Genomic DNA, 27,013 nt, shown 5'->3' on the forward strand with positions numbered 1-27,013 from the left:
GTTGATCACCTTAAAAGTTATGCATTGAGCTAGTTAAATTCTCATTAGATAAATGTGATCTAGCTATATGTTCAATATTGTACCCCTAATCTAAATTCAGACTAAAATGACGAAATAACCGGCAGTGACCTTTTGAACTTGTGGGCGTAAACGTTGACGTACATGTGCTTTTGAAAGCGCAGACACTGAAGATACCAGGGTAGTTTGGCTAGTTAAATTTACAGGTAATGTAAAAATAGAAAATTCTTTGTCTGTCATTAAACTTGAGCTAACGTAATTGTCCATTACATATTTTTTTGGGTCGGTTTGTAAAAGGTCAATTGTGGGCCGAAATAACAAACTTTACTGTCAAACGTTAGCTGCAAACGAACAGATAGCCGTTAGCTAGCGCTCGCATTGTCCATCACTCGGCCACCCAACAGCTAGCTAGCTAATTTAGCTAGCGGCAGACATGCGTTGTCGAATCAGACCCGTGGAGATTTGAGTGTGATAATGGACCTCCAACGTTTCACGCTTTGCAGCAACAAGGCCAACTTTATAACGTTAATAACGTTACCTAGCAAATAGGCGCGCAAAACTTTGCCATGTGGTGTTACAGTCGTGTTATAAGTTAGCTAACGTTAACGTTACTGCCATGATTTTTGTTGCTTGAGAATCTGAAATCTAGCTTGAGACACCAAAACTGTCTTGTGCGTGTGGCGGGCACTGGCCTTACGCTAGTTAGTTTGCTCCGCTGCAGTTTGTTCTGCTAACTTGGAAGACGAAGTCTGTTATTTTAAGATAACGTTAACGTTACACACATTGTCTTAGCTAACGTTACATGTTTGCTTTCGCAAATAAAGTAACCTTAAACAAGAATGTTCCAGTGAACATGTATGTTTTGTAACGTTATATATCAACATTAGCTAAATCCACCAAGCAGTGTTGAATTGAAATCCAGCAGGTAGAGCCCAAAATCCTAAATCTAGCCCCCAAAATTCCAGTGTTACATTTTTTTTTAACTGGTACTGGTAACGTTACTTGCATTTCTAATCGCATTGATCTTCATCTATGTGTTTCTTTTTCTATGTGAATTTACCAGGATGTCGGACAGCGAGTCCATCAAAAAAATGTTGCGGTCTGTACTCCAGTCCAGCAAGGCTGGCGTGTCTATTAGCACCCTCCAGTCAGAGTACCGGTCACTGTGCGGAGAGAGCATCCCGCTGAGGAAGCTGGGTTACTCACAATTGGAGGACTACCTCAGGAGCATCCCCTCTGTGGTCCGCTTGGAGCACCGCATGGGTGAAGTAAGGGCTGTTTTTGAATATTCCTAGGTTTAAGACCATTAGCACTTGGTTGTTAATTTGCATCCCTATACTACTGCCCTAGGCCAGCTAGCATCAGCACAGAACTAAGAAACTTGTTTGTAGTTGATCAAAATTGGCTAAATTCAATGCATTGTGCCAACTTCTACATAGCACTTTATGAATTTATAACAATAAAATAAATCTGCTCTGTAGATGAAATGCTTCGCTGCAGTGTGCCGAGAGACAGCCCACATCGCTGAGCTGGTGGCCAAGCAGAAGAGCTCCAAGAAATCTGGGCGCTCCCAATTTGTCAACTGCAAAATGAGATTCAAACCTTCCAACCCATACATGCTCAATGGTAGGAGACACTTGTTTCTTACATCAGGGCTTTGTCTCTGCAAAGGTTTTTTTTTTTTTTTTTTTATATATATATGAAGAAAAGCGATGAGAGGTGTGGACATTAACTTGCAAAATACTTCTGGGTGATTCCTCATCATTCATCAAACCTTCTTTTTTCATGATCTATTATAACCCTTTCTATAAATATAGTGAGGCCAAGGTCCTCTCTCCGCCAACCCTCAGCTCGTAGTGCCTCTAACTGGTCAGCAAACCGTTCTTGGTCCCGCGGCGGCTACAGAGGCTTCAGCGCCTCAGGAGACTACAGGTAAACAAAGGTTTTTATCAAAAAATGATTAACAGGAGCTCCACTTACAACTTGGTTGGGCAACATTTTTATTTTATTTTATCAGTTTATTTGTCAGGGACAATACATATATTGTTACATCTAAAGTGCAACCGATGCAATGTATATGGGACTTCTAGCCGTAGGCTAATTTGCAGTCCTTGTCCCAGGATAGGCTAATTGTCAATAGAAATAATAGCCCAGCCACCATGCAGCAGCCTTATTATTCAACTGTTTAACATACATGTCAGGTTTAACATATCAGTTTTTGGAAACCCAGGCGGTGTTTGCTTTCAGTAATTGGCATTCTGTCACTCTTCAAAGAATACAATATAGTTATCCTTCAGTCTCTTCAGTCTGTGAATCCTCTTAAGTCAGTTACAAAACTAATAATTCAAAGTTTTTGCTTTTGTTCTCCCCAAACATCAGAAAGTTGGACCAAAGGTTAAGCTCTATCACCCCGGTGGAACACAGACAACAGGCTCCTCAACCAGCTGTAAAACAGTGTTTCATGCCTGACAGGTGAACATACATGTGGACAAACATTATGCAGCTAGGCAACTTTGCACTGTTGAATCAAAAACCTGGTTCTTCTATATCCAGTATTAACTTTAGGCAATTATACATTTTCAGTGTGTGAATCATAACTGCATAAGTATAAAAGTTAGCATTTTTAAAGAAATACTACATAGTGCTAAAATATTGCTCAGAGCAATTGTTTTAATATATTAGCAAGTGTATAGTAAAAAAACAACCTGTATTGAATTTCAGTTTCTTTCTGTGAAAAGCACATTATGCTTAACAGATTGCTATGTTGCCAACAGGAAGGAGCAGAGCTTGGTAAACTGTCAGACACCCAAAGGGACGCGGGACCTTCTTGGTGTGTACTGTATTTATATCAGTATAACATTTAATCAATATTGTGTTACTGTAATACTCTACATGCCTAAGCAAATATTGTTTTTTGAAATTTAATTGTATTCCATTCAGAATAAGATCAGGGTTCCAATAATTAGATAATTTATAGAACAAACTGATTTTTTTGTTGACCTACTTGTTTCAACTGTCTGTTTTTTTTCACCATTTGATTTTTTTCTTATTGGTCTGCCTTAAGGGGCATGCGGTTGGGTGGCAGCAACCAGCATCATTTATAACCAACAACTGCATATTTTTTGCACTATACCGATAGATTCAATCAGTTTGCACTCCACAAAGATGAAGGGTGCCTCTTCCCACCTATAGTTTGTAGACTCAGTGCAATTTGGGTGTTAAGTTGCAACATAGTTGCATTTTTCTTTTTGTTCAGTGTATCTCCCCCTGATTCCAAGTCTATTGTAAAACTGGCAACACAAGTCCCGATCCATTATTTTTCTTGCATAGAACAGCTGCACAAGACATTCATGGCCTAAAGTAGATCTATATTTAGATTTATCCAAAACAATTTAGATAATGCACTTGACAAATGAATACCTCTGTTTGACAATAAAGCTAGCATCTCAGTGCAGTGGATCACACTAATCATCAGCACACTGGCAGATCACACAGGATCACAATAAACAAAGTATCATAAATGAATTGTGATCGATCATTAATATTTGTTTGGCTTTTCTGTGAAGGTTCGCAGTCGTTCAGGTCAGTGGTTCCCAACCTTTTTTCCTTGGCGCCCCCCTTACTTATGTCTAGGAAAAGCTGAGCCCCCCCTCCGAAACCGAAGTTGAGGAACTCTCGAGATACAGCCTTACTTTCTTTTTTGATACAGAGGAGTTATCAGCACTTTTACGTTTCTCCGCCATGTTTCATTCATAAAATAGTGATGCTGTGGGGGCAGGAAAAATGAGGATGATAGCAGCAGCAGCTAGCAACTGACCTGATGACAGCAAGGGTCCCAGGTTAAGAGGTCCCGGAGGTTTGGCCTACTAAGTAGCCTGCCTACAACTTTAAGCGAGAACAAAAAAACATAGTTTTTATACAGACTTTTGTATACATTCTATATTCTTGTGTATTATCATAATTTGTTTAACATGTGCAAATATTTTTTTTTTTACCTCAACCTCAAACCAGATAAAGACTTGCGCCCCCCCTGTGATCTTTGCCGCCCCCCTGAGGGGTCCCCGGACCCCAGGTTGGGAACCACTGGTTCAGGTCATGGTCGTTATCTGTGATAAGCAAAGGCAACAGGACTTGCTAGAAATTCTTGCAGGCGTTTTGCCTTTTTCTTCAAGAATTTCTAGCAACAAGTCAACAACAAAGTCTTAATGATCCAGCTGATCTGCTTGTACCTACCATACACTAGAAGACTATGAACAGACTTTCAAAAGACTAAAGTCTGACACCGTCTCACATCTAAAGACAACTGTCTCACATCTAACGTTTGTCATATTATGTAAAGACTGGGGATCTTGCAGGGTCACAAATTGCAAGACTACAACTAGATTCATTTTGAAAAATGTAACGAAACTAGCTAGCGTTAGCTTGTAACTTAAGGGAAAGTTTGCCTATTTTCTGTTATGCCGTAAATGCAGATGAATATCGCCAGTACCCAAAGGTCCGCGTTTATCTGCCGGTAAAACTCCCGTTGGATGACACGCTTCAGAAGGGTTGTAAATCTGCAACTTTCCCTCTTTAGCGTTTAGCTTAGCGTGCCGCCATAGCAATCATAAACAACACTGGCTCTAGCCGGTTGCTGCTTCCTGTTTGTTGCTGGAAGGAGCGTTACCCATTGGTTGTTGACAGCGTTCACATGATTTAACTTCACTACCAAGACTTAAAACTTACGATAATATCAAACATGTTTGATTTTGTCGAAACGTCAAGACGGTAAATAGACTGACTGGAACTGAGTTTTATGACCACCTCACACCAAACAATTGAGATGACGGGAGTGCACCCCAACTCTAGCAAGACTCATAATTTCATTCCGATATTGGAAATTAGTCTGCGACAGTGGAGTCGTTTGGCGTAAGGTTGGCATTAAAGGAGAACTCCAGGCAATTTTTACGTTAATCTTGATCGCTATACTTTTTTGAGTACTGTATAGCAAAAACCACGAGCCGAATTGGTGCTAGCAATATGAAGCTGCTGTAGCTAACGCCCAGAGCTCCCGTTAGCTAAAACGGCAGTTATGGGGAGCTCTGGGTGTTAGCTACAGCAGCTCCATATTGCTAGCACCAATTCAGCTCGTGGTTTTTGCTATAGACTACTCAAAGTATAGCGATCAAGATTAACGTAAAAATTGCCCGGAGTTCTCCTTTAATTTTCATATTGTCCCGTCACTGTCAGAGGTTTATTGAAAGGGACTTAAAGACACAGTTGAGACCTTTTCCCCCTCACTGGGGAATTATATACAGATTAGTCTATAATATCAACATTGGACAACACTGCCCAAACAAAAAAGTTTATGCTAACCAGATAAACCAACAACCCGCAGAATTAATCTGCTACACACTGTTAACTGGTATCGGCACATGTTAACCTTTCCTTCTTCATTTGCACAATTGTTCACAGCGAGGCCTGCTTATCAAGTCTCCAGACTCGGCCAATCCCAGGTACAGAATAAACTTTCTCTGCTTACTGTGTTACATTTCTGTCCAAAGTGACCGCACCACTTACATTTGAGTTGCAGTGCATAGCATTTTGTAGGGATGCACCGATACCGATGCCAGTATCAGGTATTGGTCCGATGCCGTGCGCATGTCCTTGTACTTGTAGTCATAAAATTACTCCGATACTATCACACCCGATACCACCTCATAACAATGTGATAACTTCTCCGTCAAGCAGGTATAGGCAACGGAAGAGGAGCATTGCCAGCCCTTTGGAGATTTTTGGCTGTAAAACAATAACTAGGCTCTTGCCCAATGCATGATTGCCCTTGACGACCAGCCATTGTCAGTCATTAATAATACTGGGTTTTGACGTCTTCTCAGTGTACTGGACTCAAGATTCCCAGCCGTCACCACATCATAGAAACCGTTTCCAAAGCTGCTTTGTGAAAAGCACATCAGCAGCTAGAGGGTGACACGACACTCAATTGTCGCTCCCATCCCGAGCTCACGAAAATACTCGCGTCACATCCCGATCACATGACTGCCCCAAAAAAAAAAAATCCTGTACTGCAAAATCCCGAGAGAAAGACTCCCGAATCCCGCTCCCTGTGTGTGTGTGTGTGTGTGTGTGTGTGTGTGTGTGTGTGTGTGTGTGTGTGTGGCGAGAGCAGCTCCTCTGCTCTGCTGCGCTGATGATGTGTGAATGCAGCGCTGCAGAGCCGTTTGTCTCTCACTGCTGGGTGGGTTAGGGTTACATAGTGACAATTTTTCGAGACTCCCGCGGGTCACGGTATTCCCAATCAATAAACGTATTGTGAGTTGTAAGTGGTTCTCTTTTCTAAAACGAAATGCCTCGCAATCTTTGGGCGCACTCACCGCATTGCAGCGTCATTTTTTTATTTAATCTCTGGCTCCGTCCCGCTCCCGTTAATTTCTATGCTTTATCCGTCCCGAACACGTTACCGTCAGTGAAATTGACTCCCGTACCGCGGGACTCCTGAAAAATTGTCACCCTCTATCGGCAGCCTGTTGCCCGTAAACTTCACCACTGATATTTGGAATAGCAGTGTTAGCCCAATGTCTCCCATCAGCTTAACAGGCATAAACCTGAAGAAAGCGATATTTCAATCTGCTCTGTCTGCATGCGGTTCCTGCACAGTGCTGTTTTTAAAAACACAGCGCTACTCTGTAAATAGCGATTTTTTTTTTTTTTTTTCACAAACGGGCTAAAACGAAAGCTCTTGGTGTGTAGTCTAACTGTTTTAACTGTTATGGTTTGCCACAAGTCTTTAAATTTGGACAAAAAAAACTTGTGAACAAACCATCCTCTCCACTGGATCAGTTAATCCACATGGGTACTTAATATGCACGTGAATGACGTTATCAGACTTTGCGTTCTTCATTCTTTCTAAACTTCACTCAGTATTTTGATATCAGGAATTATATGATTTATTACATTGACATTAGCCCGGGCAAATGTCAGGGCCCAGGCACTGAGCTTTGAATAGAAAAAAGGCATGTTACTCTGAAAATACTGCTTTGTTCTAATTTGCAACAATTTCCGAGAAGGCCAAAATCATCTGTGTGTCTGAAAATGCTCTCGGACCCCAGAGGGATTATTTAAGTACTCATATCGGTACTCTGTATCGGCAAATACCCAAATGTAAGTACTTGTACTTGATCTTAAAAAAAAGTGGTATCGCTGCATCCCTAGCATTTTGTGTTATCCAAATTAAATCCTTAATGAAATATCATATGGAAATGGTTGAGAATAAATCAAATAGTAAATCCAAATTAATGATTAGCATGCCCTACTAGGGCTGGGACGGTTACCACAATACCGCGGTCACGTGACTCCTACCGGTCTGCGCTCGTCACCGTCATCACCGCAAAAAAACATTGGCCTGCACATGTGTGCACGTTGTCTAATGACATGGATTCAATGATTCTAATCACATGGATTGTGTCTGATGACATTGTGTCTTACATGGTTTCAAGGTTTTCTAAACCAAACTTATCATCAAAAGATGGAGTAAATCTGACCTTTCGCGAGTTGGGGAGCGCAATATTCTGTGACACATAAAAAAAAAAAAAAAATATATATATATATATATATATGCATATATATATATATATATATATGCATATATGCATATATGCATATGCGAGAGTACCTGCGTAATGTCTTGTATCGGAGAAATGTCATGACATTTCTCTGTTCTCAGCTGAGGTAGACACATTAATGTTACAGCTACAGTGTTTACCATTGCACATTAACCTAGCAGCTATCGGAGTTTCCTTCTGTTTCTAGCTTTATCCTGATAAAACGGCACGGTTGAATTTCAGCCTGCATGCACGTTTTGTAGCCTAAAACAGAGCGGCTTATATTGGTAGAGAGAGCAACAAGTTAGCGAGCTGCCAAGTCGCCCTCTCTGCTCTCTGTCTGCTCAGCTGCTAGACGGCTGCACTCGGGCTGCAACATGTTGTAAGGTTTAAGCCGATGTTTTTTGGGGGTAACGCCATTCACTTTACCGGCAGTATTGACAATAGATAAAGCCACCGTGTCTTGAGAAGCTCTAGCTTGTTTTATTGTTCACTTGTAACTCACTTTACATCAACTTTGCTATCTCTTTTTCCTCACAGCGGCACTCATATGCTACTCTCCGTTACCGCTCGCTCTCCTTGCGCGACCACACGGGCACTGACGTCACTCACTTAAGGCACCCTGCCATTCTCGCTCTAACTTACGCTACTCTCGTAACGGTGTTGCGGTATACCGCTCTACCGTGAGAATTTCTTGCTTTTCAACCGCGGTAAGAAAAAATCCATACCGTCCCAGCCCTATGCCCTACTGCTCTCTGTTTATGTATAACAAAGGGAGGAACGGGCTCTACTCGCCTCTGTTTATTCTGTTAAAATCCTTCAGGATGCTACCAGCCAGGAGCACAAGTTCACTGAATCCACATATTAAAAGAGCCCTCAAATAAAATTTTCATGAAATGTTAGAAGAAAATGTGTCAGTGTTTGTCTTTGTCAATTCTGTGTTTGTGCCACACCCTAATTAATGACAGCAGTCATTTCCCTTAAGATCTTTTATTGAGTTTATTTTTTACTTAGTTGATCTATGTTTATTTTATATGAAAAAAGCATGGGGAAATACTTGGCGCGATCTATCATGTGAAATCTCCCCATGCAGTATGACGTGGAGCTGGTGCAGAACAAAATAACTAAGCTCCTGGAGAAATACAACAGTGGATTGTGGATGTCGAAACTATCAGAGGTCTACAGTGAAATGTTCGGTCAGAAGCTCCACCCTCAGGCACTCGTAGATCTGAAAAAGTGGACACACATTGTTATGGTGGGTCATTTACTTTATATCCCCCCATTATTTATTATACCCCCATCAAACAAAGTAGGTATTATGAAGCCTTGTAAGTCTGTTTGATGCCTATACAAACAAAAGTATCTGATGTTATTTAAATACAGTTGATAAAGGCAGTTGTGTTTTAAGTAGAACATATTTTTTCCAAATACAGTTGGAGGTTCCATCAGAAGTATTTTTTAAAAGCTGTACCAAGCCTTAACAGGAATTGATAGGAGTTAAAATCTCTTTCCTTCCTGTTCTGTCTCTGGCTCGTCTGGCCTTCACAGGTGGAGCAACCTTCCAGCACCAACCGAGCCGACCACCTTATCTTCCCTCCTCTTCCTCCTAAGCCTTGTGTTTTGCCTAGAAGTAGCATCACCAACACACCCCCAACATCACCCACCAATTCTAATACCATCACCACATCCATTTCTTCACGCCCCTCAACACCTGAACAACCTTCCACCCCCCTCCTTCCTTCCCCTGTCCCTAAACCTAGAGGTTCCCCCTTGGCTAAGCCCACTTTCGTTTTTCATCCACAACTTGGTGCTGCCTCTTCAGACAAGCTGTTGCCTTCAGTCACGTTGCGCAGCCCTGCCCGCAATCCAGCTCTTGCTTTGCAGCTGCCCCCCTGTGATTATCTTGCAGTCAATGGTGGATGTAAAGATAATAACAACTTGCCTACAACTACCCTCAACCAAAACACTCGGCACTTTGCCCCTGCCTGGACTTGCGCTGCATCAACAAATGCTCCTTCGTTGGCTTCTTCCCTCAAACCTCGCCCTGAAATGTTACCCCTTTTGAAGGTCACCTTCTCCCCTACCTCTGATTCTGTCCCTTGTCCTCCAGTTCTTGTGTCAGCTGAGGTGCGAGAGAGACTAAAGGAGCTTCTGTCCAAGTACAGACAAGGTCTGTGGGCCCATGCTTTGCCCAAACTCTTTATGGACACATACAAGACACCATTCCCCGAACATGTTCTGAACAACTTGTCTCTTTTGCTGGATATATGCACTGTGGAGTACCCTATGCCGCATGACAAGAAGAAGGTAAGTGCGTGACATGACACCGTGATACCAGAGTTAAACACAATGTACAAGTTAAGTCAGTCCTCGAGTAGTGTGAAGTTGCCTAACAATTAATGCTGTCTCACTCAGTGACCAGTGAACCTTGATCAGTTGGAATAAGTTATCACTTGCCTGATTTGATTGTTGTGAAAAAAGGGAATTGTTTTCAACCGTAATAATGATTTCACCTTTAATTCTTTAGGGAGCTCAGGGACATCCTTTCTGCTTAGGCGTTTGTCATAAAATATGTTTATCTATTAATTTGTTCGTTGATGTACTTTCCTGTGGTCAGGCCATCCTGTATAACTCCAGTATAGCAGACATGGAAGCCACATACAGCCAAGAAAGCCAGCAGTGCAGAAGCCATCCCCTTCCCTCTGGTCTGGAGGTCCTGGGTCCTATGGTCCCTCCCTGTCTGGTTCTTCCCTCAGAGCAGTACCCCTCTGTGCTGATTACTGATGCCAAGGGCAGCAATGCTGTTACTGTAAGGTGAGAGACCGATTATTATTGCAAACATTAATGGAATGAATTGTTCCTGAAGCCAAAAATGGTATGTTTACATGGGTACACACAACAGAAGAGAGGTTCACCTGCCAATGAAAAACAACTTTTAAGAATACTGCTTTGTGAGGATATGTTTGTGTGTGTTTTTCGTGTGGGACAGTTGCTTACCCTTAACTATGTTGTATTTGATTGCGCAGTGTTGCAAAATCTCAGTTCAACATAGGAAGAGATGTATTTTGCTTAAAATAAAAAGAAATGATTAGAACATTTTCTCATTTTCTCCACCATGATCTGCCAGACCAAAGTACTATAGCACGCTCAGTGTCTAATATAATCGAAAATGCAGCAGACTGCAGTTGCAGGTTTCGACCTTTTGTCAGTATCATCCAGCATTGAACTTTAAAAGAATGTATAATGTAATGTTCCAGAAAACATTAACATGCATCACGTTATCAACATCTCCTTCTGCCTCCTTAATATTTATAAGCAACTAGCAACCATCTAGCTTACTAGGATTTGCAGAATGATTTCATTCTATCTTAAGATCACAACATAAAAACAAAGTAGGTGGTGATGGCGCAGTGGATATGACACAAGCCTTTGGTTCGAATCCCACTGCCATACATCAACCAATGTGTCCCTGAGCATGACACCTAACCCCTAGTTGCTCCAGAGGCATGCGGCCTCTGACATATATAGTAATTGTAAGTCGCTTTGGATATAAGTGTCAGCTAAATGACATGTAATGTAAAAGTATGAGCAACCATTCATGTTTGCTTTGTTATTGCAACATCCAGGTTACTGGTTTTGGAGACTATCATGCACAGATTGAGAAACATTTGTCTCTCTGTTCAGGTATGTAGGGGAGAACTACTCCAATGCCCAGGAGGCCATGGAGGAGGCCATGCAATCTTTCTACAGCCAAAGCTCCACCCACCATCCTCTCTCCAAACCTGTTGTTGGTCAGCTGGTAGCAGTCAGAGGGGAGGATGGAGAAGAGCTGGCAAGAGCTCAAGTCATGGAGGTTACGACCCTTAACAGGTTCAAGGTAATTCAATTTAGTTAGTTGTTTTTAGTTAGCTGTCAAGTTGTTTTTACTTTAAAAAAAAACAAAAAAAACAGAACACTGGAAAATGTCAAGGTGTTGAAGACTTTTTTTAGTACTTTGTAATGTATTCAGTTAAGAAATGGAGACTTTCAGCCCCTGATGTGAGACATAGCTTGTAGTGATTTTCAGTTTGTTGGAGGAAGACATTCGGTAGCTACATGGGTCAGTGTTTCTGCAGCAAAATAGCTTTTGTCTGTCTGTTTGTTTGCTAGGTATACTATGTGGACTATGGCTTCTCTGTGGAAACCAGTGGGACTAATCTGCTGGAGCTGCACCAGGACTTCCTCTCTCTGCCCTTCCAGGCCATCAGTGTTAGACTTGCAGGTACGTAGAGGAGAAGGAAATAACTTTCAGACTTCTTTTTGTGTAACTGATGTAGATGAAAGCATACAGATGTCACCACAGAACAGACAAAACATTTACATTGGCCAGTGGATGTACAACAGAGGTCAATAATAGCACTGCTTCTCTTGTGCTCTCCCTCCTACTCTTTCTCCCCATCCTTCTTTATTTTCTTTCTCCCAGGTCTAGAGGCATTCAGCTCCCATCCACTGGTGCTGTCTACTTTGGACAAGTTGGCAGTCGGAAAGATCCTGCTGATGGAGACGTTGGAGCCGTGTCAACATAATGAGACGCCTGTGGCATTGCTGTACGACACTTCGCAGGCTGATGACATCAACATCAACTCCATCTGCCTGAAGGTTCTCCAGGATGTGACCATGAACAATCCTCTGACGGTAAGGATAGTGGTGCTAACTACAAGTATAGATGCATAAGATCAAGGAGAGCCCTCTCTTAGAATAGCATATGTAAAGCCAATTAAATGGCAGTAAAGAGGCAGTTTATTTATATATATATATATATATATATATATATATATATATATATATATATATATATATATATATATATATATATATATATATATATATATATAAAAAATGTTCTTGACGTCTCAGCTCTACCAGTGAGTGGTGCTGTTGTACATTTCTCATAACTGTCTGTCTGTGTTATATTTTATAGGAGTGCCATTTAGTTGGAATTAAAACCAGCAGCTGGCCAGCAATGACGGCGAGGTCCTCCGTTTTTATCAATCCTCTGTGTTATCTAACATTAATCTTTCTGTTGCCTGTAGGTAAATGCTACCTATCGGGATGTGCATGTCACAAATGTGTGTGCAGATGGTATCATCTACTGCCAGCTGCCCTCCAGAGGAACCGCAAGACTCAGCAAGTTACTGGAAGAAACAGAGACCTTCTTCATCTCCCAGGTAAAGAAGACCTCCATTTGCCTTAGCACTAGGGGTGGGCGATATGGACAAAAAATAATATCTCGATATTTTTGGCGATTTTGACGATAACGATAATTAGACGATATCCTTTAAAAATGTGTTTTTAAAAGTCCGAGTTACTTAATCACTGATGATAATAATGGGCACAATGTTGAATGAAAACAGTTCTTATTTATTTTCTTTAAAATGTAAGTATTCAAGTAAAAACTATTCAAAGACACATAAAATACTAATTGAACTAGTGTAGGAACATTGAACTCAGAGTAAACATTCAGTTGTTCACCTCTGCTGTAATGTAAATTGTGCAGCACACAAGCAAGATGAAATCATAACAAACAAATGGCTCTGTTCTGTAACATATTGCACACAACCATGTCCTTATTGTAAGCAGTCCTGGAGCTGGGATAGGGCAGTGTCAGCCAGGTTTTGATAGTCCTTCTACTTGGCTGTATAGTCCTTCTGACTGGGATTTATGCTGGGATCAGGAGTAGTTGGATGTGATTTGACTGGCCCAGGTGAGGGAGAGGCGTAGTTCTGTATGCTTTCTTGATGTTAGAGTATGCTACATGGTCTAGTGTGTTCTTCCCTCTAGTAGCACAATCGACATGCTGGAAAAAGCTGGGGAGTACAGACTTTAAGGACGCCTTGTTAAAGTCCCCTGCTACGATATGTATTCCCTCCAGGTGATCGCACTGCAGTTTGTTCACTATGGTTAGCAGTGAGCCAAACTTGTGCTTTATAATTACAGACCTATAAGATGGGATTTACACCTTGTTTTTGTTAGAGCCGTGCTAGTGCTGACAGAGGCAGGCAAACAGCAACTCATTGAGATGTGAAGAGGATAGAGAGGAGGTATGACTTTATCCAAATATTTGTAGCAAGAGTAAACACACACTGAATCACAAACAATACTGTGGCACATCTGATGATCAAGCATGTGAAATCAGACTGACTGAGCCCTGACACACCAAGCAAACCAAAGAATATACCCACTGAGGAAGCTTAACTCTTTTGGGGTCTGTAAAAGAATTTAATGCACATTTTATCAAGCTTTCATTGAGAGCCTATTAACATTTTCTTTTATATGTTGGTTTAATGGACTAACCGTAAAAGACAAAAAGAGCTTGAACGATATTGTTAAGGTATGCTCAAAAATTACTGGTACCCAGTTAAAAGATCTCTGTTCTCTCTGGAAAACACGAGTTGTCCAGAAAGCAGACAGAATACTGTGCCAACCTGATCATGTACTCGGTAATGGATTTGTTATCATGCAGTCAGGTCGGCGGTACTATGTGCCAATACGGAAAACTAACCGCTATGCCAACTCATTCATTCCCTCTGCTTATAAGACTGTTAAATGAACAACATACAAGACTGTTAAATGAAAACACATAATTATAACAATTTTTTTTCTTGCACTCCGTTGCTCTGTTCCATCACTGGCAGGTGCGTGTGTGTGTAGGTGGGTGGGTGGGTGGGTGTGATGATTGGGTCATGTGTAAACGTGTGGATGTTACAGGAGAGAGAGAGAAGCTTCTGTATACAGGGGGATGTATGACTGCTGCAGTACTATTTATTTATTGTCTATTGTATGTTTATTTTTTAATTTATTATTTTATAACATTACATTATATAGATTGCGTGCTAATGCACTTTTTAACGCACTTTTTAAGTTAGTTTAACCCTTAATGGATGGGTTGGCTGTAAAACTGAATTGCCCCTTTGGGGATTAATAAAGTTATCTGAATCTGAAGCTGTCTGTCGGTCCCAGTTGGGCCAATGATGAGCAACTGTCGCCCTAGTTTGTGCGGTGTGTCCCGCACCGTCGCCACACGTCGGCCTTCGTCTGCCTTTTTTCGGCCGATTCAACAGTGTCAGCGGATGTTGGCTGTCAGCTTCCGCCAATTTATCTGAAGGTTATTTGAATAAGAATTTTGGACGTGTGGGGGCGAACTATCTTCTTAGCTGAAGCCGACAACGGGACAATATTTTTATTTTATGTTGGCAATGCAAGCTGAAGCGACGTAGCAGATGACGTTGAGAAGTTGCAGTGAATAATATTTTAGGAGCACCATTTTCGGCAGTGCAGAGAGGTAGTGGCCCACACTAACTTAGTGTTGAGCTGGGAAACATGCCTAAAAGAGCTCTACAGCGAACAGATGTGCTGGGCGAGCCGTCAGTCGGTGGAAGCTAACAGAAGCTAGCTGGCGTAAGCTGACAGCTGACCAACCAGAAAGGAGTTGAGAATGACCAACACCTAATGTTAAACTTAGGGTACTTAATTTACTAAAAAACACAACAAAATATTAATTTCGCGGATTGTGAAGGGCGATATTCACACCAGCCTCTTTATGTTCCAACATACATTTTTTTGAAGTGGTAAATACATGTTTCTGAATATCCTCCAGGCATATGGACTTTTAACCCTGGTGTTGTCCTCGGGTCAAATTTTGTTTTATGGGTTACATACAACCAGTGGTTAAATTGGGCTGGGGTTCTCTGGGGCTTAGCCCCGGCACATAAGCCTGCTCGTTTGTGTCCGGATGTGCCTGCTTGTAGTCAGTTGCCTACTGGAAATATGTCACATACAATTTGATGAAAGTGATGCTTTTGAAAACAATCGGAACACGGCAACATCCTGCGCAGCACTGCAGACAATTCACCACTGCGGGCAACTACATAAAGCCTAAGTGTCTACGTCGGTAGGATTAACAGATAAAATGCCTTCTCCTAAAGCTAAAAAACCCATTCGCAGCGGTGGAACCCCGGTGCTCGGAAACTCCCAACGGCCGCTACGAGTTCATGTTATACCGGTCCTCGCCGTCGCATCTCCTCCAGCGGCAGGGCCCCTAGCCAGCCACGGCTCGCCTCCGAGCATCGGAGAGCCCCACTCTGCACCGTGTGTGTGTGTGTGTGTGTGTGTGTGTGTGTGTGTGTGTGTGGTAGTAAAGAGAGAGAATGGGAGAAGGAAGTTTGTGTGAGGTGGACCTGGTCACCACAGACCCAAATCTTCTCAGCTGTTGCTACTGTCATATGCTGCACTGTCTCTTCATGTGGCACATTATGTTTGGCACATTGTATGGTTCACTTCTTAGATTATAACAAGGTAATGCAATGTGTAATCAAGTGATGACTGATTAACAGTAATGTGAATGCTAAATGCCCTAATACCTGTTGATACTACAACAATGCGGTGGGTGCGGCTTATATTTTCCTGCTTTTTTGTCCTTTGCCAATCACAGCTATGGCCTGGGAGAGGGGTAGTCTGGTTAGCCATCTCCTAGTGTCTGCTGTCTTCTCTGAGGGGAGTGAAGCAGAGGGGCCTTAGGCTCTGTTCGGTTCTGATGACGGCCGGTATCACCACTAGTCCCTGGCCGTCGGCTTGGTGTGTCAGGGCCTTTATAACTTCACTGGCTCCAGAATGTGATACAGCTTCAAAACTCTACTAGGAACCACTTTGGCTCCCAAATACATTTGGTTTTAAATCACGAGGTGGTACTTTTTTTTTAAACTGTATCTATAATAAAATCTAGATCTGGTGAGGGTGATTGGAGCCCCTGTGCAAGGAATGTTTTTGATGATCTCCTGCTTGATGACTTTGACCCCCAGTTGTTGCTCTGGCCGGTTTTGGTCTGGTTTTCGCAGACAGCTCTTGCTAATTACTACGGCTGCCCTCGACTAAAGAAATTCTTAGTCGACTAACACTTATATGATTTTGTCGATTAATCGATTAGTTGATGTAATCGACAGAGCTGTGCTCTTTGAGAGGTGGTTAAGACTAGAAAAGCACAATATAAATGTAGTTAATTAACCATCTGTAAAACTGAGTTTCTCCACAATTAATCCTGCAAAAGCACCACTTTAAATCTTGTGTTTACCAGAAATGTGCTCATAAGTTTCTTGGAAATGAGTAATTAAGCATGAATAAGCATAAAAAATGACTCATCAACTAAAGAAATCTTAGTCGACTAAGACCAAAACGACCGATTAGTCGACTAATTGACTAAGAGGTGGCAGCCCTACTAATTACAGGTGGTAATTCAGTCTCTTGTTTAGGGTTTTTTCCATTTCACAAATGCAGTGTTGCCCACAGCTGCTGCATTAGATTTTATACACAACTCCAAAAGTCCTCTCAGGAACGGTAGAAGGTCTTCATATTTGTTTCTTTGTAATTGTTTCCACCAGATGACTTCTGAGTCCCTGGTGTCCAGACCATTTAGTGGCAAGTTCTGTCTAGCCCGCTACAAAGGAATGTGGTCCAGAGTGGAGGTAAGAACAGAATCATTAAAATGTATTTTCTTAAAAAGCTTAAATTATTTTGGGCATTAAAAGTATTAGGATATTTTATTGTTGACCAGACAGTTTGATGTCATATTTCTTTCGCACCCACTCACGTTCTGTTGCTCTTGTTTTTCAGATCACCAACATGTACGGCAACAGAGTGATTGAGATCCTCTACATTGACTTGGGTGTCACAGCAACTGTAGAGGTCACTGATCTCCGAGAGATCCCCCCTCTTTTTCTCAAGAACTTTACCATCATCCCACCACTGGTCAGTCACCTTTCCTCTGTACATTATTTGAAACTTCTGTCTATTAGGGATGGAAAGATTCACCGATTTGCATAAAAATGTGCAGTAGGAATGCCCCGAACTACTACACATATAGTTAAACACTCTGCTTAGAGCAACAACAGCATGCCTGTGCCTAATTGCCTGTTCATGTGTAGTGAAGTCCTCCCGCAGCCTCCTCCCACCCACCTTATTGGCCAAGGGCTGCACGTGGCTGCTCAGGTGCATGGACGCTACTATAAACAAAACGATAGATGAAGAATCGTCACCCAGCGAGTTTAAGCTCACAGAGGAGAGTGAGGAAAAAATGTCTGAAAAGGCAGCCCCCAAACGGCAGATAGTAACACAAGCAACGCTAACAAGTCGTTTTGGTGCCTATTCTTTAACTGCCGTCGCCGCATGACGCTCACTTTTTGTCTGCTGAACTCCGTAGCTGTATCCCTTCTAGCCACAAAGACCACCCGCCCGTCTGGGGAGTGTTTCCAGCATCATTTCTATGGTCTTTTAAATCTGACCGTTGAAGACAGATTCAGCAACTGCATAGCCTATTTCTCACATAAAATGTTTTGAGAAACACAATTAGATGAACTATTTTCGTAAAAAATAAGATCGTATTCCAAACGATCTGCCATTATGGCCTGTTTTGGAGGAGGGTGTAGCCTGGTCAATGGTCATTGAAGAGAAACTGATAACTGCCGAGTGACGGTGACTGTAGCGCGAGCTGTCGGAGCGGAGAAGAGTTTAATTTAGTAGCAACAATATCAAGTTAATATACAGCACATGGATGTATGTTAAGAACGCTACAGCAGAGTTTGCAGTTTTGTCATACCTGCAAACTAGTCGCTTTTTCGGCGAAAATCGCCGTTTTGAATGGGAAAATGTCATCCACGTGAATTGTGTAGATCTGAAGAGTTTTTATTTTGGGGGGGTGCTAATACAGCACTAGTGCCTTAACGACCATTATCTACCGGACCGAATTGCAACGCGGATTTCGGTGCCTTATTTCGGTGCCACTGAATTGCCTGCGCTTCTCTCTGATGTTCCGAAATGGTTGTTCTAGGCAACCTAAACATTGGCGCATGTCACGCTAGTTAACACTACACTTGGCAGCAGGTAACGTTAGCCTATCGTTAGCTAGCAGCTGGAGTAAACACAGTTAAAATGCTGACAGCTAAACGGTGTAAAAGTTTGTCTGTATTTTACTGTAGAGGAACGCATGACAGTGTGCAGCTGCTGCTGTCGGAAAAACAACACAGATGTTGCGTTCACTTCAAACTCGCCTCGCCAGCCTCATGGTGCATTCAGAGTTATTGTAAAATACCCTTTTCCCATCCAGTGGTTGTTTTTGTAAGGAATTTACTGGTGAAATAAGTTATTGTTATTACATTTTTAATAAATCATTTAATTTTGACCCTGTGGCCTTAGCAATAAACAAGCCGTTCTTTAATGTCGCCAACTGTCGTTTTGTGCTCCTTTTTAAATAAATAATAATAAAAAAAATAATATGTATATATTTATTTATTATTATTATTTTTTGTGTATAAAATGTGTCACCTTTTTCAGCCCTTCTGAGTTTGCAGGTATGGTTTTGTGCACTTTAAGCTGTAGCCCGTTTTCTGGCGCGTTCGACATTGAACGTGATGCACCAGAAGAAAAAAACAACAACATAGTCGTCTACTTGCAATGGGAAAGGAGTCTGTCTGTTTTATTTGGGAAAAGGGTATGAGAAACGAGACTGATTTGTGATTCTTATTCATAGGCCTAAAATAGTGACACACCATTATATAGACTGCCACCTGGTGGAGATCCCAAAACACTACAAACAGGGAAACTGGCCTGTACTATAATATAGCTACATCAGCTGCTAAACAAAACAACACAAACATGATCGGCATCGGCCCTTTAATGGCAGATATTGCTCATTGATGATCGACAATCGGTATCGGTGGCTAAAAACGTGATCGAGGCATCTCTAGTGCGCAGACATAAAAATGCATGATGCAAGTGCACTGATTTTAAAAAAAAAAAAAAAAAATTTGCACCGGATACAATTTGGAATGGCTCGTGATGCATGGTTTCTAACATGTTTCAGACATGAAAATCACTCACCTTTCGGCGAAATTCGCCGTTTTGAAATCAAAATAGGTGACCTACGTGAATCGTGTAGATTCGATGAGAAAATGTTTGGGGGGGGAGGTTAAGTACTCGGGCCTGGTGCCCGATTTCTGGCATGACTATTTTAGAAAAATAAATAAATGAAAAAGTCCACATGGGATTTGTTTTGATGCGCTGGATTTACCCAATCATCGAACTTCCACCTACCAATGAAACGAGTTCTAGCCAATCAGATGCCAAGTAGGGCGGGTCTTTGCCGAAATGTGAGAGTGCGGTGCCGGTGTGGTCTCCGTGGTAACGCAGCTAGGAGCATGTAGATACAGGCATCTTTAGTTGAGAAAATAGTTAAAACAAATGGCGCTGGGCATGGATAGGGGGACAGAATAGAGGACAAGAGGAAACGGGAGGAGACGGGAAGCTGTTTAGCACTTGGTGCCTCAAATTGAGGGAGCCGGGTGCTTGCTTCTGCAGCGCATGTTGAAGGAAGACACTGTACGGCAGCAGCGGTAAGAAAGTGCTTGCTAGTCATTAGATGCTAGTCACAAAGCTTCGGTCCGTGCACTCTGTCATACGAGTAAGTTACCGGCAACGACAGCTACCGCTACCACTGCGACTGTTCCTTTACTGACCGACCGTGATACAAACAATACATGTGTGCACGTTCATAGAGGAACACGATTTGTCATTAACGATGGCTACTGTGTAAAAGCGATCTGAAGCCCAAACTGCCCTGACGCTGTCTGTTTGGAATTAGCATGGCAGGTATTTACGTCCCAGAGTTTAGACGTCTAGCTATATGAAAAGATGAACAATGCGATGTTTTTAATAAATGTAAATAAAGCAGCTAATATCAACATGGACAAAATCATTAATGTACTAATTCTCTTTTTTGATGATGACCTGGCCAAAGTAGTGAAGTTTAGTTTTCACAATGATTCATTGTAGGATTATGATATTATTGCAATATGTAAATGTGTAGTTTTTATTTAACATATGGTTGGAAGAAGTAAAAATTGATCCAAAACTTTTTAGTTTTTAAAAATTATGACTTTTATTATTGTGTAATGTCAGAAGGACTTTAACTGTTTTGCCACATCAAATTAACTTTAATGAGTGCATACTGAAATATTACACTGTTGGTTGGCAAAAAATGCATCTCAAAATGCATCAGATTGATGCTTTAAAATATGGAATATTTAAAATTTTCTTCCGGGGGAGCATGCCCCAGGACCCCCCTAGAGGGGTTATATCCTTCTCACCTTTTCCACCCTTGACCCATTTTCATGCCTGATGTTTGCATCGATATAATCTGATTTATTTGTTATGAGTAGAGTCTCTGCCTTTTTTATTATTTAAAGATGTGACAAATTATTGGTAAACAATAATTTTAGATTTCTTTAAATCTGTTAAAAAGTAGTTGTCTGATAAAGTTGCTTGTAACAGTTTTTCATGCATCTCTTCAGGCTATCAAATGTCGCCTGGCTGACGTCACAGTTCCAGAGGGAGACTGGAGTCCAGAGGCCGTTCTGTGGGTAAAGGAGGCTGTCTTGGGCTCTGAAGACTGTAAGATGAAGGTAACCTACTGTAACATAACGTTTAACACATGTTTAAGTTGCACATAACTTATATTTGTCCTGTATTTCCCACAATGATTACTGCCGCAGGACAAACATGCTATAAATATGGCAGGGACCCACACTCAGTGGCCGCTTTATTAAAATGAACTGCTTGTTAAAAGATCAAACTTTATGTATCCCAAGGAAAATTACTGTGCGGCAGTTGCATTACAAAGTGGGAAAAGGATAAATATAAAAAGTTATAAGATGACAATAAGGTACAGAGCCAAAATATATTCAATGCCAAAATCAGGTCAACATTATGGATCATAAAAATATTAACGATTAATGGTAGGGATCAGTCTAGGTGGGGTTGCATATAGATGTACAGTATCAAGTACATGGTTAATACAGAATGTTCATGATTATGTCCATGATATTGCACCTAATGTCCCATTATGCCACATGAGTCAGTTGTAAGTAGTTGTAATGATTATAAATCCTGAAATGGAGGCTAGGGCCACCTCAGCACCTCATGTCTCTGCAGTCCATCTCTCTATCGACATGAGGTAGATGCGTTGTAGAGTTGTCCTCACCCTTGCTAACCACAGACTGGTAGAAAATCCTCAGCATGGTAATGCAGACAATGAATGACTGGAGCCACGGCTTCTTCACAGCCTCTGTGTTCGTAGCCCAGTCTAGCTTGTTGTCTCGTACAGTGTCCACCTCCACCCCCTGGAATGAAATAGGTGTAGGGGTGTTTTCCACCTGCTGAAGTCCATCACCAACTCCTCCGTCTTGTCAGTGTTAAGCTGCAGGAGGTTCAGCTCACACCACTGAACGAAAGGGCCCGGGACGCTCTCGGAATCCTTCCCCTCGCTGGTGTAGGCAACAACTGCTCAGTCGCTGAATGTCAACAAAGACCAGAATCCTAAGGAATGTTTCCAGCACCTTGTTAAATTCATGCCATAAAGAATTCAGGCTGTTTTGGGGGGCAAATTGGTTCCTACTCAGTATTCGAAAGGTGTACCTAATAAAGTGGCCACAGTGTTTTGATTATAAAGGCTTGACTGCCTGAAGCACAACAACAGTGTATGGTGTAGCAGGAGTCGTGTTAATCTAGCTCCAAATATTCCAAATATAAACCCTGCAAATCAAGCTTACAAGTCAGGCCTTGTTAGAAAACAGTGCAAAACAATCAAGGTCTCTCTAACTTTGTATATGTGTGATCTTTGTTTTTTCCCTCCCTTTGTTCCCTCATTTTAGATCTTGAAATTAGACCAGCACAAAGGGGACTTACTGGTCTATATGTACCTCTTCATTGGTGCTGACAGTCAGGAGCTGGACAAGAGCATCAACCATCAGCTGGCCCAGTCAGAGTTGTGGCAGAAACTCACAACACAGAACAACCACAACACAATTATTAGCAATAACAGCAGCGTGGATACAGGTAATATTGCGCAGACATTAACAAGAAGTCCATACTGGGTCTGGTACGGTTCCCACTAACAGTCAGTATTTGTATACATGAACAAGTCTGGTCAAACTTTGTCCTGTTGTTTTTTTTTTTTTTTTTTTTAAAGCTTTCTTTGTGTTCTCCAAACTGTTCTACCATGTAAAGTCAAGGTATTAGGACAGTTTGTTGTTTTAGGATTTGTATTTAAGCACAGTCACTATGAGGTTAAAGTGCTGACTCGGCTTTAATTTGAGGGTGTTTTGCATGTACCCGTATTTTCCAAATTTCTAGGTCTCAGTGCTCTAGTGGAGAAGTTGACTCTGAGCAGCCCGGTCCCAAACCACATCGTCAAGGCCTCAACCCAACGTCTTCACGGAGCAGAGGACTCGTCTTCTCCAGACACGACCACCAAAACTGGGATGCATCCGCTTCCTATGCCCCCTCCTCTGGAATTCCCCCAGGTGTGTGGAGATGGACATACTTTCTGTAGGGGCTCACTTATCATGTGAGGGAAGCAGATGTAAATGATGCACATTGTAGCTTGTCTTGAGGCTGCTGGGTATCATCACCCTTTATCATTTTACTGTATGATTCATCATTTGTTTATTTGTAGATTTCTATTCAAGAAAAAAAATTGTAATGGCCTGTGGATCAAAAAATCCAAATTGTATTAGCATGTCAAATATTTACCATCAGCCTATACAGTATACATACTACAAACTGGCAATTTATTTTTATGCCTCTGTGCCTGCAAAAGCCGTGGCCCGAAGCATTGTGTTTTTGGGTTGTCTGTCTGTACATCCGTCATTCTGTCCCATTCCCATGAAAGCGATATCTCAGGAATGCTTTGAGGGAATTTCTTCAAATTTGGCACACACATCCACTTGGATTTAAGGATGAAAGGATTAGATTTTGGAAGTTAAAGGTCAAGCTCAGTATGACCTCACATAACACATTTTTGGCCATTACTCAAGAATCCATACTCCAATTATGATAGAATTTCACACAAATGTCTAATGGGATGAAATTATATTTTATATCCCTAAGGTCAACTTCACAGTAACATTATAATGTGGATGTAAACTACAACGTGACTGGTTGGCGGAGACATACAACGGCGGTTATTTCTAGTTTTGCGGTTGCTGTTGTATAATGTATAAACAACAACTCAGTTTGTGGTCAAATAAACCTGGACACAGTTCATTCTGACAGAGTTGGACCACAACCATGGCTCTATTACTCACTTTTTGACATGTTGACTGTAGAATAACTGTAACCCAGAAATGGTAAGAAAAACAACTCAGAATGCCTTCACTAGCCAAATAGAAACAAATATTCAACAAAGCCTTGTGGTGATATACACCTCATTCTCCTCCCCGTCTTCTTTCAGCCTGGTCAGAATATGGATGTGTTTGTGCCTGTGGCCTGCCACCCTGGTTACTTTGTGCTGCAGCCGTGGCAGGACCTGCATAAGCTGGTGGTGTTGATGGGGGAGATGATCCTCTATTATAACCAGACGTTGAAGACCAACCCAGCCCCACACATCCAGAGAGGAGAAATCTACGCTGCCAAAATAGTCAAGAAGTAGGTAAACTCCTTATGACCATAAGTCAAGAACCACATGGGCTCCTTGTACTGTAGTTGATCTCATTAGATCTTGGCGCACTTTAGGACACAGAGTTTATATTAATAGCAGTCCTATGTTATGAGGACAAATACATATTGACAAAATAATTTAGTAAATGAATGCATTATCTAGATTACTGCCATTGTACTGGTTGTGTGTATCTCAGAGATTTGGGGGGATAACCTGTCTATTTTGTGCTGTTGACAAATGTAAAATCAAGAGCTTGCTATTGTCTGATGGTTGATGGCTTAACTAATGCATGCCTCTACCTAGTTGGCACCGTGTGCAGGTGAAGGGGATTCTGTCCAATGGGTTGGTTTCTGTCTTTGAGTTGGACTACGGCAAACATGAGCTGGTCCGCAGTACTCTCCTCAGGCCCCTGATAGAGGAATTCAGACAGCTGCCCTTCCAGGCTATCACTGCACAACTTGCTGGTGAGTTAGTACATCATTCTCTGTGGCTCTACTGGTCAATATGCATTAAAGTTATGTTATTTTATATGCAGTCAGGTTTAACGGATGTACATTGATGGGATAAAGCATGACATCATGTCCCTCCCGTTGCAATATCTTTGCCATTGGGGCTTAACTCCGCCCAGGACGGTTGTGATTGGTTTAAAGAAATGCAAACATGCCAGAGAATTTTTATCCCAGAATAGATACGCGGTTTAGCCAGACCATACTCCAGCCCTGACACGGCGCTGTGGACATAGGTCTGGCATAAGGAAGTAACAGGTAGCAAAGTACACATTTTATAACTTAACACTTTCTGCTAGTTTTTGCTTGCTAGCTGTTACCATGTGTAATGTAGTTTGATTGAGCCGATTGAGGAGTTTTAATTATTCTAAAACACTTTATTTTATAAATTAGTTGTTCACTTTTAACCCAAAGTACCTTTCGCCATTAGAAAACCCACCGGGTTGCTGCAATCCAGTTACGATAGTTTGGTTGTGTGGTGATTTGCATAGTGTGGCATAAAGCATGTCTTTGATATTAAAAATATGACTTATTATAGACGAGGACTAAAAAAAAACCAGTTTTGAACCATGTTTGAACTGAATCTGTAGTGTAGATTGTGTTTTAATCACATAAACAAGCACATTTTCAGAAACTAGAAGAATTTAGCTTTCAAATAAAGCTTCATTCATGCATTCTGGTCTTGTAGTTCTTCTGTTGTAAGCTTTTCTATTTGGGTATGGCAAATGGGTGAAAATAAAAGAAAAAAGGTGGTTTATAACAGGTTAGTTAACCTGCTAGCTAACTCACCACGTGACACATTTCACATTGCATGTATTTGGCAAATTACTGAATTTTGTATCTCCAAAGAACATGTCACATGCACCATCTCATGTATAGACATTTCGACCCTAACCAATGGAGATGGACAATCTGTGTACATTTGCCAGTACTGTGTCAATCCTCATTTCAAGAATGCCACAAAGATGCAGAATCCTCAAATTAAATGAGTCGACTTATTTAACTGTTAAACTCAACTACATTTTTTATTTTTTTATTTCTATTAGAAGGGTTTACAATTATGTCTGATAGATGATAATGATTTAAGTTTGTTTCTATGTGCATATAAATTGGTAAATACAACCTGAGCAAATAGAATCCCTACATTTCCATTTTATTCCTGTTCACTTCCTGTTAATTCCCATGGAAGGTTTCCACCTTACATATTCCTGTAATATTGCAGCCCTTGCTGCAACCAAGTTTATTTTCATTATCAGGTTATCAGCCAATTAATGATGATGATGAATCGACTCCCACCTTGATAACACTAGGTGGATCAGTCAGATTACTAATACCCTGTTGGTCCTGCAGGTACGACACAGCAACATTGGTCAGAGGAGGCCTCCATGTTATTCAGGAACCATGTGGAGGATCGAGCGCTGGTAGCCCTGGTGGAGAGTGTGTCGGAGGTTAAAGGTGAGATGTGGGAACGCAAGCTGACGGTGTACCTGGTGGACACTACATTGGAGGACAAGGACCTTTGGATTCACAGCATCATGGCCGACATCAGCGGTGAGCTGTCTTCGGCAGCCTAGGATGTCTTCTCATGCATGTTGGTAAATTAACTAGCAAGCTGACTCTGACTGTTCTAACAGTTTTTTTTTTTTCTAAAAATGGTGAAAGTGCTCAGTAAACTTTGGAGGCCAAAAGTCACCTTTTCTGCACTTTGTTCATTTTCAGTGTGGTGGGTCTTTCTACCAATCAAAGACTAAAGAATTATTTTTAATGTGTGAGTTATATCGAGGGCCATGTCAACTTGAGACAGGAGATGTTTTTTGGTTGAGTTCATTTTTTCTGGATTTAAGGACTGTGAAACTGTTGTGTCTCAGAGGCACTATTGAGTGCGGTTGTTGAGTTGATGAGGGGAAAAAAAGGAAAACAATCGAATGTCACTTACCGTAATCATTGTGAACCTTTTTGTTCAAGTTAAGTCACTTGTGTGTGTTGCATGTGTGTTTTATTACTCTCCATCGATTTGTTTTTGTTATGTTATCTGTGCCTCATGCATGCAGTGGTGTGGCTCATTTTGCACTTAATTTTGTGTCTATGTATATATGCGTTTACTTTGTTCCCAAGGATTTGTTCTATTAAAACATGTAACCAAAGGAGGGTGTACTTTGACTGAAAGCCTTAAAGTTTTTTTTTTTAAAGTGTGTAGAGATTAAGTGTTCTGCCAATGTGAGCTGCTATGTCAGGATGCACTGTCAGTAAAATAAGAGCTTTTTAATTGAAGGGTGTCGTTGATATACAAGTAAACGTAAGTATAATATAGCGCTATATAGCTTATGTTTAGTTGTATATAAAGTGATTGCGTCTGCATGTAAAATAAT

At 41.4% G+C, this 27,013-nt stretch overlaps 1 protein-coding gene across 3 annotated transcripts; it reads left to right on the forward strand.

Annotated features, from left to right (window-relative positions):
• Positions 1–13: 13 nt before the first annotated feature.
• tdrd7a (tudor domain containing 7 a) lies at positions 14–26,804 on the forward strand. 3 transcript variants are annotated; one of them, XM_031289316.2, is made up of 22 exons: positions 15–224; positions 1,082–1,286; positions 1,500–1,644; positions 1,836–1,950; positions 2,398–2,490; positions 2,793–2,848; positions 5,473–5,513; positions 8,710–8,871; positions 9,165–9,923; positions 10,234–10,430; positions 11,301–11,493; positions 11,766–11,877; positions 12,079–12,290; positions 12,689–12,823; positions 17,030–17,113; positions 17,262–17,396; positions 20,993–21,103; positions 22,352–22,535; positions 22,833–23,002; positions 23,932–24,125; positions 24,442–24,602; positions 25,995–26,804. In XM_031289316.2, the coding sequence occupies exons 2-22, from the start codon at positions 1,083–1,085 to the stop codon at positions 26,216–26,218; spliced, it is 3,687 nt and encodes a 1,228-aa protein (XP_031145176.1). In that variant the 5' UTR covers positions 15–224; position 1,082; the 3' UTR covers positions 26,219–26,804. The 3 variants fall into 3 exon arrangements, with proteins under 3 accessions (XP_035856662.1, XP_031145176.1, XP_031145177.1); XM_031289317.2 differs by having other exon boundaries at positions 22,848–23,002; XM_036000769.1 differs by lacking the exon at positions 8,710–8,871 and having other exon boundaries at positions 14–224.
• Positions 26,805–27,013: the final 209 nt, after the last annotated feature.

This window comes from Sander lucioperca, chromosome 4 (genome assembly GCF_008315115.2).
Source record: "Sander lucioperca isolate FBNREF2018 chromosome 4, SLUC_FBN_1.2, whole genome shotgun sequence".
In the NCBI taxonomy this organism is placed as follows: Eukaryota; Metazoa; Chordata; class Actinopteri; order Perciformes; family Percidae; genus Sander; species Sander lucioperca.

Bases quoted from the DNA above. Each gene is read 5' to 3' on its own strand.
- tdrd7a (XM_031289316.2), top strand. From the start codon at position 1,083: ATGTCGGACAGCGAGTCCATCAAAAAAATGTTGCGGTCTGTACTCCAG. The intron at 2,849-5,472 runs GTGTGTACTGTA...AATTGTTCACAG, and splicing joins AGGGACGCGGGACCTTCTTG to CGAGGCCTGCTTATCAAGTC. The intron at 24,126-24,441 runs GTAGGTAAACTC...GCCTCTACCTAG, and splicing joins GCTGCCAAAATAGTCAAGAA to TTGGCACCGTGTGCAGGTGA.